Below are 15242 nucleotides of genomic sequence, written 5' to 3' on the forward strand. Positions count from 1 at the left end.
ATATTCAGTCATGGATATGTGAACCACTTCATGAACGTTAATTAATTTGCAAATTCCTTTGAAAAACGAGCGGTCATCAATTAATTTTTTTTATAGTTTCTTATGAGATAATTGTTTTATTTCACTATTATGCTTAATTCTTTTTAAGCATAGTTTCTGTATAATTGCATAAAATTTAGGATTAAAATGTTATAGCACACTGACATGTTTTACATGTACTGAAATGATATATATATATATATATATATATATATATATATATAGGCATGTATGTGTAAATAGATATACAATTAATCTTGTCATTATGTGTACCATATGTCTCTACTAAACTCCTCTCTGAATATTTGGTCTACAAACTTGAAACTTGATATATAGGATATTTGGACCACGATAACACTTTCGATTTTGTTTTTAGCCTGTAAAAATAGCTGCTAAGGGGTCAAAATTTTTAAAAAATGTAAACTTTTAGTCTACAGATTTGAAACTTGATATATGGTGTATTCAGACTTGTGGAACAAAATTGATTTGGATTTTGGTCAGAAAAAACTGCTATAGTGTCAAAATGTAAAATTTTGAACTTGGTAGGCATAGTTTAATGTGATGTGTATTCTTTACAGATGCACAAATATACATTTATATGTTCAACTGCATTATTTGTTAAGTTCAATATTCATGTCGTTAGCACAGATGGTAGAGAGCTAAATGTTTTGTTTTTGATTGTAGCTGATGATACCGAAGTCATATTTTAGATAACTCTTGAAAACACTACTATATATTGGGTATTATATAATAATTGGTAAAGAATTCGCTCTATAATAATACATACAAAATTAAAATATCAAATTTAAAAGTATTTATAACCAAGCAATGCCAGGCGGCATGCTAGTTGGGTCCATTTGCGACATATCACCCTCTTCATGCATAAACATAAAAATAAACAAAAATACAAAATATCACCCTTTTGCATTCAAAAACACTGATTTTTGTTGAAATTTGACACATGGCTTAAAAAAATTCCAAGACAAAAAAAAGAAAGAAAAGAAAAACAACACAATTTCCGAATGTTCAGGTCAGTGTGATGAAAAAGTTTAAAAGACGTGACAATGGACATTTGGTGGTCAAGTGTTGGCCACTACAATTTTCTACTCTTGAATATAAAAAAATAATGTTTATTTTTCCCTGCCCACGTTTAAATTATATAGGACGTAATCACATTACGTTTTTCATTAGATCTCCAAAGTTAAGCAGTGTTGAGCTGGGTCACTACCATATATGTGGCCATTTGGAGATACCAAGTGCTGTATATAGGAAGACGTCGACCCCCCCCCCTCCTGCAAGAACTGCAAAAATCTAACGTTGTCATCTTTCCTAATGGGAATATACAAGCAATTGGGGATCACTTGTGAATTTGATATTTCCATGAAACTTTCTTCTTTGGAGAAAGCTAATTCAACTCGTTTCGGGTGAGTGCTGTTTCGGAGGTAACATTTAACTCATCTGAACATTTTACTGCAGTTTTTTTTGGGTTTTTTTAATGGAAATTACTCCAGATAAGGCATGAAGCCACTTGATGTAAGGAGCTAAAAAATAAATGAAGAAAAATATTACTTCAAAGTTGAAAACTAGCTAATTCATCTTCCTTTGTCTTTTACTTTCATTTTACTGCAGTATTTCTTTTTTTATTAATGGAAATCTCTCCAGACAAGTCATGAATCCACTTGATGTAAGAAGCTAAAAAAAAATGAAGAAAGATATTACTTCAACGTCAAAATAACTTTTAACTTTGCATACAGCATAATCATGTTGACACACCGGTTTTTGTCAGATCACCGAAGTTAAGCAACCCTGAGCCTTGTTAGTACCAGATGGGTGACCATTTGGGAATTCTAGGTGCTGTATGTGCTCTCCGCTTATCTCAGCATTGTTTCCAGTCATCCTGAACGTACACTTCACTTTCCATTGGTATTTTACAATGTCGACTTAAGGAGAGGTGTGGTTGGAGATTGCATACCTCCTGCCACAAAAATTTTTCATGTGCAGGCACCCCTACAGTGAATGTCCATAGTCTGTCAAAGACTTAAGGAGCCTCGCAATATCCTGAGTTTTATATGGATGGATTCCATCACAGAAAACAGCAATTCTTCCTCCTTTGTCAGAAGCATTTTACTGCAATATTTTTTTTATTATTTTTATTAATGAAAATCTCTCCAGACAAGTCATGAAGCTACTTTATGTAAAAAGCTAAAAAAAAAAATGCAGAAAAATATTACTTCAAAGTTACTTTGAAGTAATATCCCAAGTTTTACACGGATAGATTCCATCACAGAAAACAGCCATTCTTCCTCCTTTGTCAGAAACGACTATACATTCACCAGAAGCGTTTCTGGCATTCTTTTTGCTTTTCCTGAATAACGTAGCGATACATTTGTATGAAAAATATGCATTTTCTTATTCATATGTATCACATATTTGTTATTTTTTTAAATTCAACAAATAAAGAACAGACTTATACAAAACATAAAAACGTGCATTTTATGTAAATTTTTAGTTTAATATTTTGGACATCTTCCATCCTTTATCAAAATCTTAAAATTTTAAACCAACACATTTCAGGTGAAAACATTATTACATACTTATGTATAAGAGTGAAATTAGTTTAAATTCCAAACATTAAAATAAAAATGACCCAAGTAGAAAAATAACGATTACAGGCAAAAATACAATTTATCGAGTTTTATTGTATGTTTTAATGTGGAAGACAAACAAGGGAGATAACCTTTAACTTGAATTGATTTAAATTAAGAGTCCAGCATCTTTAAATATTATATTTGAGATTGTAATTGTGACTAATTTTCTTTCTTTGAAATACTTCTAGCACATCGTATATTGCATCATTTTTCATAATTTTTGGAATTTATACTAATTTATACTGTAATAATGTTTTCACCTGAAATGTGTTAGTTTAACAGATCACCAATATAAACAAGCACCAAAAAGAGAAAAAAAATGTACCTTTTTAAATTTGTACAATGCTCATTACCAAACAATGTTTTTGCAAAACATTTCTTTGTTTTGGAACATATGTTGGCTCTGTGTGGAAGGACGAGAATTTCCTTGTCTTGTTTATTAATATCAACATATTCATGTCTATTTTGTTATCATAATAATGTGATAATATGAAAATATATTTATGGTAATTTAGCTACACAGAGGCGTCTAGGTTTCTTCCAATAGAGAATCATCAGGCTAAGCTCTACTCATGTATTAAGCACTATTGAAATAAATACTGAAAATCTATACACAATATATCACATCAACTTATAATATATGTGTACAGTATATACATAAAATAATAATTATATATATATATATATATATATATATACACACACACATATTTGTTTTGATGTATATATGTATAAATTGGTTTTGATGCATATATATATATATATATATATATATATATATATACAAGTGATCTTGTCATTATGTGTGCAAAACGTCTCTACTAAACTCCTCTCTGAATATTTGATCTACAGACTTGAAACTTTGTATATAGAGTATTTAGACCTTAGGAACCCTTTCAATTTGGTTTTTAGCTTCTTAAAAAAAATTCTCAGAAATAAAAGGGCCCTTTCCAACGTTTCGGCCCATATAACCTCCAATCATCTTCAAGTGTATCTCAGAAATTTTGAAGGAAATTCTTTATTTACTTAATGAAGGTAGCATGATCTCATTCTGCCATGACTTTAGTAATTTGCAATTGTATTTTTCAGTCACCCACACTGAGGATTGAACCTTCAGGAAAATATCACTTTACAATTTAATTTTTTTCAAGAACTCTAACCACTATCTAACCACTATGCCATGAGCATAGACTATAACCATATTGTTTTCTGCAGACAATTCTAGTACAGATTTTAGAAGCTTTAAACTTACTTTCTTCTATATGTAAATATTCATATTTATTACAACATATTAATATATATATATATATATAAAAGCAAATAGTTAATAAAACATGTTAAAAACACTTTGAAAAAGAGATAAAAACATATTTAATTTGAAAAGGAAACACTAAATAAGTGGATAGTCTTTAATCCGCAGAGTTTTGAGGAAATACTTTCCTTCTCATCAGAGGGTAGGATTTAGCAAAATACGGGATCAGACTTCGCTTGCAAAAGTATTTGATGAAACTACAAGTAAGTCAAAGATCTTACTTGATAACAAAAAGTGGAGCAGAGGGAATACGGTGAAGAAAGAAGTGATTTCACGTGAATGTATAGTCTGGTGAAAGGCAAAGTATCCAATGACGGTAAAATCCAAGAAAGTTAGTTTAATTTCCATTCGCACAAGTAAAATCCAAGGGAATCACGTAATTGGAAGATGGTCCAAAATAATTCAAAAGGCTGAAATCCGTGGAATAATTTTCAAATAGGTACAAACAAAATATATATATATATATATATATATATATATATATATATATATTATTATTATTATTACTTTATTTATTACTGTATGTATTATTCATAATTAATGGTTTGAGTTAAATCCTATATTAGATCTACTTCGTAATTGATCGTCACCCAACATATGTGCTGCTTCTCTGAGTCATCTTACTCTCCATTCTTCTCTGCCTGGTCACGACACCAAAAAGGGATATGTTATACAGGGTGACCCAAAAAAAAAACAGAGGACATTCAATTGTTTTTCTGAGCATTTTACAGTCAACGGAGAAAAAAAGGCCAAAGACCCTAGTGTTTTGATGTGATGTTTTGAATATAATAAACTAGTTATGACCAAAGTTTCATTTCATTCGTACAAAACACTAAGAAACGGGGCCTAATTAGAGTTGGGTCCCTTTTTTTGAGGGGTCACCCTGTATTATCGTGTACCAAAAAGGTACCAAAACAGTGTATGTTGTATAATCGTCTAAATATTGATATGCATACTTGGGATGGAGGGTTCATCCTGATGTGCATACGTGTCACTAAATGTCTGTCGTTGGTTCTTCACTATTTGAACCCTAGAATTGTCGTGTTGCTGTCTATTTATGATACATTCATATCTAATTATTTATGTGTGTGTGTGTGTGTGTGTGATACATGTATTTTGGACATACCTTAACTTCATGTGTCGTTGATCTTGTCCACCTGGATTTAATCTTGTTCTTGGAGGGGGAGGCTGGAACCTGTTTGGACGAATATTCATTCACTTCCAAGAACGCTGGTTGGTTTTATATAGTTTTTATTCACTTTCCAAGTGTTAATCGCAGAAGAATTGAAAGTGAATATCTTTGCTTGTGTGGTTACTTCTAGGTCTCTTTTTTCACACACGTCAGCTCCTACCCCAATGAAGGGGGGACGACCTGTTAAACCGTCCGCTCTTCTTTACGTCCAAATTCCAACTCCTTGATTTCCAGCTAACCTGATCACGTGACTCACATGCAGATCCGATCAGCTGACCAACACTTCCAGTAAATTTGTCTACAATATGATTTACCATATTTTGACAGATCTTTATAAATATTCTTCATATTCATTTCCGTCCATCTCTCCAGTTAGATAGATGGACCGAGATGGATAGATACAGAACTAAGTAGATTGATCGACGCTTTCTTGTGTTCGACCTATTAGATAACATTATAATTTTCACTTTGTCCCATAAGATGAGATGGGTTCCCTTTTTCCCCTCCATATATGGTCAGCTCTATCCAACTTTTCGATCTCTCTACGTATAAGCGGATTTTTGATGTTCCTCTAACCTTATTTTTAGTGCACAACATGTCTCATCGTTGTATAGTTTTCCACATTTGTATGGGGTCTCATTCTTAGTCATGATTTTTTTCTGTAGGGAGCTTGATTCGCACCAGATGTTTCACACGTACATCATAGATATTTTTCTATATTTTTTGTTTGTTTTTTAATTCAGTTTTTTTTTTTTTTTACACAGTGGTCACCACTTATCAAGGCTCGGAAGCCACTCAGGGATAAGGGTTATTGCAAGTACATTACGTTAGTGTGGAGATTTGATGAAGTGTTTACTTAAGGGGGCGGTTCATTAAGAATTTGTTAATGTTGGACTTGAACACATCCAAGTTGTAGTCAGGTGGGAAGCAGGCAGACGGAACAGAGTTCCACAGGCGTGCAGTTCAAAGAAAGAAGCTTTGTTCATGGAATCCACGTTTTGATTTAGGCACAGATAAAGAGTGGGGGAAATTTTTCACAGTGGATTCAGCTAGACGGGTGTTTTTCGTGAAAGATTGGAGAGGGGGGACAGAGATTGGAGTTCAGACGAGCACCTGCCATAGAAATAACGGTAAAACAAGGATAGGTTCGCAACGTCTCTTCTGTAGGAGAGAGGTTGCAGGGAAGAGAAAAGGGCATCCCCCACTAAGCCACAAAGTCTATTTTGTACTCTGTCAAGGCATGATAGGCTGTTTTTAGCAGCTCCTGTCCAGATATGGCAGCAGTATTCCATCCTTGGACTTACTTGGCTTTTATATAGATAGAGAATTGCATCAGTAGTGAGATATCTTCTGGAGCGGTAGAAGGATCCCACCATAACTGATGAAACTAATGTCACTAAAAATAATGACATTAAAAAACTTATGATGGCAACTGATGAGATGTGAAATATCTTCAACCATTGTTGTAATACTCATCAAAAATCGTCTGCATATATATATATATATATATATAAGATCATTTACATTAATAAATATATATGAGGTGCCTTAAATAAGTTTCCAGACTTTTTTGTATAGGCATTTACAATTGTCGTAGGCTTGAAAATTCATTATGTTATTGCTATACACTTAATAAGATGACTGACCAGTTTCTGTTCAAATGAACAGCTAAAGCAGGAATTAGAATACACCCTACTAAAGCCTGGTTGTTACCGCTGGTGACTTTCAAATATCTGGACGTAAGGACACGTAAGAAGAACATTATGCAATAAAATTATGTTTTAAACTTTAAAAAAAAAATGCCACAGAAACGTATGGAATGCTTCAGACTGCTTTTGGACCATCTTGTATGAATCAAGCATCAGTTTTTGAGTGGCATAAGAGGTTCAAGGAAGGCAGGGAGTTTGTAAGGGATGATGAGAGTTGTGGGAGTAAAGAAGTCAGAACACCAAAGTTGATCGGTCAAATAAAGAATTCTATGGATACTGACCTTCATGTGTCTATAGAGACAATAAGTACACAGTTTGATGTCAGTGTGGTACTCACAGTTATTCAGGAGGAACTGAAGATGCAGAAGATTGGTGTAAAGTTTGTCTCAAGTGTGCTCAGAGAAGATCAGAAAGAAAATGTTGTCATGGGCATCAAGACAGTTTCTGACCCTCCCTATATTTCAGACCTTGCTTCCTGTGACTTTTGGTTATTTCCTAAGCTCAAAGAAAACCTCAGAGGCTGTCATTATGAGACAATTGAGAAGATGAAAGAGATTGTGACAAGGATCATTGACACATTCGCACAAAAGGACTTCCATGGAGCCTTCTAGAAGGTGTTGGAACAGTGCAACAAGTGCATTGCAGCCAGAGGAGATTACTTTGAAAGGGACTAGAGTTTCATGTGTGTAAGTGTCTATACGAAAAAAGCCTGGAACCTTATTGAAGGTACCTTGTACATTAGGTTACTCATGGTTGGTCGAGTGTTTGTCCGTATGTTAATAAACCAGCGTGAGAATTGTGGGGAAAATAAATCCTAGACATCAACGCTGAACATGTAAAAAAATATAAGAGCAATTTATTTGCTTGCATTTACTACAATTGAGTGGTTGTTGTCAAATCGGCATCCGGAAAGCCCCCATCTTTCCAGTGCAAAAAAAAAAAAAAAAAAAAAAAAAACGAAAGGCTCAACTCAATTAATTTGAAGAGTTATTGCTCTTCAAATTCTTTACTTGGTGGTGATTTAATCCAAATAAAAATGCAATAGATTTCTAGATATAATTAGACATTTGTTTTCTCTGAGTGTTTCTAATATTAATTATAATGGGGGAGGGGGGGGCATAATTTACTTTTTTTCTTCTTCATGATGATGATGGTGATGGGCTTGAATGTCTAAAACTTTAAATATTCAACATCTTTGCAAATAACACTGGCCAACTCCCTGCCAATTATTCCCCAGTTTACTCCCCCCCCACACACACACACGCACACACTGACGGACCTGGCTTCCTTTTAATTTCTCCTCTTTTTCCTTAAATTATATTTTAAATATATGAAGGACGGTCAATAAGTAATGCCCCTGACCAACTTCCAGTTGTCTGATCTAGCATTTTGCATCTTTTGCTTTTTATCTTGATGGATTATGTGGCAAATTACAGCTCTGAACTCATTATGGTTTTTGGTTTATACGTGTTTGGAATCGGGTGTGAAAATGGAGCTTGTTGAGTGTAACACAATGATGCAGGTTTTGTATTTGAAAGGACACATGTCACAGTAGATCTTGTAAAATGCTGGCATCATAAATTCAAACATAGCTGAAAATCTGTAAAAACGGCTCTCAGATCTGGTCGCCTACCTTCTGCCATTCATGAGGCATCTGTCAGCCAAGTTGAGGCTGCCATTTTGGAAGATCAATGCGTAACTAGTCACCAAATAACCCAAGAAGTCAGAGTCTCTGGAAACTATCATTCATGACCATGTGCATATGCATAAGGTGTCTGCCAGATGAATTCACACGTTGCTAACACATTTCCAGACGCAAGAATGTGTTGAGTACTCAAAGATGAATTTGGAGATGTGACAAGAAGATGAGGCGAATTTTTTCAAAAGACTTATTAAACAGGATGGAACCCGGGTTTATCACTAAGATCCAGAGATCAAGGCGCAGTTAGTTCAGTGGAAGCACAGACTCCTCAGCTCCAAGCACAGTGGAAGCACAGACTCCTCAGCTCCACTGGCAATGTCATGCATCTTGCTTGCAGTCTTCTGGGATAAGAACAGAGTAATAATGACATTTCCTCACAAAATGTACTGCAATTACAATTTTAAGGAAACAATTACAATTTTATAGAAACTATCAAAATTAAGAGTTGGGGAAAGATCAGCAAAGATATTCTCCTCCTATAAAACAACGCTCCAGTTCACAACACGCATGTTGCCAGGTCAGAAGATGTGTGGTTGTGAAATTCTCTCTCATCCTCCCTACTCTCCTAACCTTGCACCCTTTGAATTTCATTTCTTCCATGAAATTGTTTTTGAAAGAAAAGTATTTCCCCAGATGATGTAACCTTGATTTTCTGAAGTTGCATCATTGTTGGAGGACCAGCCTAGGGTGTCCTATAAAAACGGTCTCCTGAGCTGCATTAAATGATGGTGTGTTTTATGTGTTATGGGTCAGTGCCAGTACTTATTGAACGGCCCTTGCACACTTAACATTTTGAAGACTTTGCAAGAACAATTTGAAAAAAAAACGTTGATGTAGCTTGCTTGATGCACACACATAATATATATATATATATATATATATATATATATATATATAAAGAGAAATAAATTGAAATTGTTTATAGAAGGCAATTAACACTGTGCAAATTTGTCAGACAAAAGTGGGATTGAAAACAAGACGAGACTCGGGTAAAAATAAAAATAAAGGTTTATATTTTAGCTTTGTTTAAACTTTTTTTTTTTTACCTTTTTAATAATTTCTTTTATATACATCGTTTAAACACATGTTTCTTGCCTTCAGTGTCATTTTGTTCATGGCAGATATGATATTGAAGTCCATATAACATAATATTTTGGCAAAAAGAAAACTTCCTTAAGGTGTTCAGATATAAGATCAAAGTGGAACTGAAAATCTGGAGAAGAGATTTTGCCTCAAACATTCTTATACAGAGTCCACCATCATATCAACAGTGAATAAAGTAACACTAAAGACAAGCAAGCATAAAGGTTTTCCAATATTTTTTTCAAATGTAGATATTAATAACATAAGATAGCTCAATGGTGCAATACTGGAGCTAGAAATACTTTTTATAATATACCAAAATAGACTTCGTGGCTTAGTGGGGGATGCCCTTTTCTCTACCCTGCAACCTCTCTCCCACAGAAGAGACGTTGCGAGCCTTTCCTTGTTTTATCGTTATTTCCATGGCAGGTGCTCGTCTGAACTCCAATCTCTGGTCCGCCCTTGCCAATCTTTCACGAAAAACACCCATCTAGCTGAATCCACTGTGAAAAATTTCCCCTACTCTATATCTGTGCCTAAATCAAAACGCGGATTCCATGAACAAAGCTTCTTTCTTTGAACTGCACGCCTGTGGAACTCTGTTCCGTCTACTTCCCTCCGGACTACAACTTGGATGTCTTCAAGTCCAATGTTAACAAATTCCTAATCAACCGCCCCCTTAATTAAACACTTCATCAAATCTCCACACTAACGTAATGTACTTTCAATAACCCTTATCCCTGAGGGGCTTCCGGGCCTTGATAAGTGGTGATCACTGTGTAAAAAAAAAAAAAAACACTTTACTGGGAACAGACACATTTTTATGCTCATCTCAAAAAAAGTTTGGCATTATTTCCTATACAATCATACAGTTGTTTCGGCCCATTATTGATATTTTAATGTATATAATAAGGTATATTACTATAAAAACTTTTACCTTTGTCTCATTTTCTTTTTTTTCTCTGAAACATGCCTGCATTGTGAATATCATTCTATAATATATATATATATATATATATATATATATATATATATATATATGTCTTGGAAGTTTTTAACCTATATAAAAAAACTTGTTTAATTTTTATACTTTTTTATCATTCGTTAGAAAACTATTTAGTCAGTAAGTCATTTAATCGCCTGCAATCAATGCATCAACTTGCTCTCTCGAATTCACTATAGTCCTAATATTAATTTTAGGGATCATCAGTTGTTTACCATGAAACATTGTTTTGGGGACATATATATATATATATATATATATGCTATTAAAAATTTTGGACAAAATATGGAATAATGACTTTGGAAGTCAAGAGACTCCAAGGGGACGCTTTTCAGTTGACTGCCAATGCGTGCATGATTTGCAAACAAACATACACAACCTGTACGTCTTCCCCCCCCACACACACACACTTTTCTTTTAATCTTTCCTTAATATTTCAAATCAATGAATAAAACAAACAACTCAAGTTGCATATGTTTTGTTTACAAATAGCACGTATGTTGGCAGTCAGCCAGTGTTAATTAAAAAGTGTCCCCTTGGAGCCACTAAACTTCCAGGGTCCTTATTCTTATTCTATACTTTGTCCAAATTTTTTTTTTTTTTTTACTAAAATGTTTAACTAGTAACCACAATATTTACAAAATCTTGACTAAAGTGGCTTACTTTATTTATTTCATTTTACTATTCAATAATTTTTCATTAAAAAAAAAAAACAGCTTCATCACAATAACCGTACTTAAATTTATATGCAATTAATTTGCAGATTAATTTCTAAGTTTCGCATGACTGATTTATGGCAATCATTTTGGATGTTAGTTTCCAAATGTCTGTCTGTCTGTCTTTCAGGAATCTCTGAGTATGCCTTCATGAACTAGGACCACTTTTCGGTAATTTCATTTGTTTATTTCTTTGTATTTTTCAATAAACACCAAAAATATATTTCTTCTAGTGTGACTTGTTGTCAGTTGGACATTATCGAATGTTCAGTTCATCTCTCTTAACTAGGTTTCCGCAATTGTTTGTTTGTTTCAGCAATAATAAATAATTAAAAAGAAACTTTATTGCAGTTTCACAGTAAATCCTACCATGAGGGGAGTATTCTTATCACACAACTCTATAAAAATGTGAACACAAGTGGGATAAGAATGTGAGAGTTGTGTGGTAAGAACAAATTTCTGATGATCGGAATTACCATGAAACTGCAGTTAAGTGTAAAGATAACCCCCTTTTCATTATTTAGTATTGTTATCAGAACTGTTGCAACTCTAAAAGGCTGAATTTTCATGTTATATATTAGTGTTGGGATGATTAATCGGAATCGAGGATCAGAAAAATCAGAAAAATTGGAAGATTTGAGGGTATCGGAATTTGTATCGGAATCGGAAAAATTGATGCCTATTTTCCGATGCCAAAACGATTCATTTGATTTTGTTTAAAGCAAAATCTTCCATTGCTGGTAATAATGATAAAATAATAAATATTTATTGATTTTAAAATACCAGTAAAGCTAAAATCGAGAGATCACTCTCCACAAGTGTATTTTGACGTTTAGGAAATATGTGCATATTTAACGTTTGTGTTTTTACAAAAATTGGGGGAAATAATTAGAGATTTATAAAGAATCTGAATCAGTAATTTAGCACGGAATCTGTAATTGTATCGGAATCGGGGAAAAATATTGGAATCGTCCCATCACTGATATATATTATATGAAAAAGAAACAAACCAAGTTATGTGGTCCATTAACGTTTCATCTTTATTGTAAGATTTCTTCTGGATGAATAAATTGAAGAAAAGAAAATACCAGTACAATATTTCAAAATATATTTGTTGTAAAAAGTATGACCTTTTCAGAACAAAAAAAAGTCGTTGAAATATTTTTTCGACAACAGATATATTTTCAAATACTGGTATTTTATTTTCTTCAATTTATTCGTCCAGAATAAGTCTTACAATAAAGACGAAACATTGATGGACACATAACTTGATTTGTTCCTTTTTCATCTCTCTATCTCGTCGGAATACTATTTCCATTATTCTCATCATATACGTGTGGATGTGTGCGTTGATGATGAAAATAAATATTCAATAAATTAGAAAATTTATTGATCCATCAAAAATTCAAACAAGAGATTGTAATAAATGAAAAATTCTTAACCCATGAATGAAAATTCATGGGTTAGGCATTTCTCATTTATTATAATCGTTTTCATCAGAGGATAAACAGTAGTTAAAAAATGCATAAATCTGGAGATATATTTTAAAAAAAAAAAAAAAAAGAACTTTTTTTTTTTAAACTTTTAATGGCATTTTCCAATAAAATAAAAGATCAAAATCAATTAATTAGTCAACACACACACACATTTTGTCCATGCATTCGCTCAGGATTAGATCGATAAGAAAGGCTTCCTAAAGATAAGATCACTCCACTATGATCAGGGAGGGATTATAATGGCTGCCCAAGATCAAGGATTAATGACTAATGCTTTTAAGAAGATGAGTGGTCTCAGCAATGTCAAGTGCAGGTTCTGCCACATAGTAGTAGAGAGTGTGAGTCAGCTGTGGGGTTCTGCTATGGAATGGCTGCTATACAATGCAAAATAATGGAGTGTGCAAATATTTTCACTGGACAATCTGTAAAAAATTGAATATCAAATGCAGCAACAAGTCCTCGGAACATATACCAGAAAGAACAGTTGGAAATAAGTCATACACCATCCATTATAACCATGCAATCCCTACTACAGCTACGTACCTAGAAAATGGAGTGATTAAACCTGTCATAGTGATGTGGAACAAGGTGAAAGGAGTAGAAATTAGTGTCCTCGATGATGTTGCATTGGGGAGAGCTGAGAGAGACAAAAGAAAATGAAATATCAAGGTCTTATGTCTACCATGAAAAGAAACTGGAATCTTAGGAAGATCTCCATCATTCCAGTAATCATAGGAGTCATGAAAAAGAATTTCAAAATCTATCTGGCAAATATACCCAGTGAACCAAGTGCTAGAGAGATACAAGCAATTGTACTTAAAGGGACGGTTAGGATCTTAAAATGATTTCTCGGTTTTAATGCATAAGATAGTGGATGGATGTCTAGCATCCGATAGGATGGTCCATCCCCATCTAGAAAAAAAAATGATAGGCATACATACATACACACACACACAAATATATATAAACCCACGCACACATATATACTTTGTACTCTTTCCATCAAAAATTACAAAAAAAATATGCTTAGCAAGTTTTCAGGCATTTTTTTATCCTCTCCTTTTAATCATGAATATCAAAACATGTTTTCCTTTCATAATTGCAATATATAAATTTTGTACCCAACAAAAAACTAAAAAAAAAAAAAAACAATATTTTTTCAAAACTGCTCAATACATATGTGGAGCTATTATATATATAGAAATATATAGTTTCACTTATAAGTATTCGGAGACATCGGAAAAATCAGAACTTTTCCAAGAATCAGAATTGGAGAGGAAAATTTTCTGTTTATTTTCTGATTCCAAAAACGATTCTTCTAATTGTTTCATTATCGTTTTTGTTTAAAACTTAATTTTCCATTGCTTATACTAATAAATATTTATAAAACTAAAATCTATAGGTCCTCCTCCTCCTCCAAACCCCTTAGTATATTTCTGAAAATAATGCATATCTTACGTGTTTTTTGTTTTTTTTTGTGGTAATTCACCACCACCTAACCCAAAAATAGAAATAACTCTATAGTTAAATATTTAAAATAAATCAGTAATCATATCTGAATCCAGAGAAGTTTTGGCATCATTTCATCTCACACACACACACAAGGTATTTAATTATTATAGTAAAAAAAAAAAAAAATAATTATATATATATATATATATAGTGAAACCAAAGGAGATGCAATGTCTACTAGATATAAGCAATGGTAAACTTTAATCTAATATAAATACCAAGTATTTATATATAGATATTTTAATCTCAACCAAAAAAACGCTCAATACACAAAAATAACAGAGAGTAGAGCTTATTAAACTGTACGTTGAAATTTACAATCAAATTTATTGTTCGACTGAATAAAATAAAAGATAAGGAGTACAGTTACATGGGAACTTTATTAAATGTAATAAATCAAGTCAATAAGGATTAAAGAAATAGGAAAAAAACTCTTTTTTGAGTACTCTCTTCTCATTTGGATTAATCTTTCAAGGACTTGAGCTGGTTTACTCATAAATTTTCTGTTTTTACTTTTCTTTTTTATTGTCAATTTTTCATTTTTAGCTCTTGCTTATATATATATTTTTTCCCCTTTACATATATTTGTTTTATTTTCTGTTTACTATATATATTTTTCTTTTTTTTTTCCAGTTCCTTTTTATTTTCTTTCCCTTCTACTTTTCAAACTCTCTTTTTATGGTTTTTTTCTTCTTTATATCACCCACCCCACCATCCATTTTTTTTTTTTTTTTTTTCATTTCTTATCTAAATATTTTTAAAGTTCGGTGTTGTCTTTTTACCTTTACTTTTGTAGAATGCCGGCTTTTTCTCCTCTTCTGATGAGAAGC

At 32.8% G+C, this 15242-nt stretch overlaps 1 protein-coding gene and 1 pseudogene across 8 annotated transcripts in view; both read left to right on the plus strand.

Moving 5' to 3' along the window:
- The window catches only part of LOC145293937 (uncharacterized), a 182177-nt gene that overhangs the window by 155554 nt on the left and 11381 nt on the right, over window positions 1–15242 (plus strand). For 4 of the 8 annotated variants that reach the window (XR_013869794.1, XM_080140788.1, XM_080140787.1 and 1 more), the window contains exon 4: window positions 11535–11575. The exons of the other annotated variants lie outside the window; for them this stretch is intronic. Coding sequence is in view for 3 of the 4 variants with exons in the window: in XM_080140788.1 (XP_079996914.1) it covers window positions 11535–11558 (24 nt within the window). In the remaining variant the exon portion in view is untranslated. The remainder of the gene's footprint in view (window positions 1–11534; window positions 11576–15242) is intronic. 8 annotated transcript variants of the gene reach the window in all.
- Window positions 1786–1902, plus strand: LOC145294273 (5S ribosomal RNA; annotated as a pseudogene).

This window comes from Euprymna scolopes, chromosome 15 (genome assembly GCF_053919585.1).
Source record: "Euprymna scolopes isolate OS-2025 chromosome 15, ASM5391958v1, whole genome shotgun sequence".
NCBI classification, from domain to species: domain Eukaryota; kingdom Metazoa; phylum Mollusca; class Cephalopoda; order Sepiida; family Sepiolidae; genus Euprymna; species Euprymna scolopes.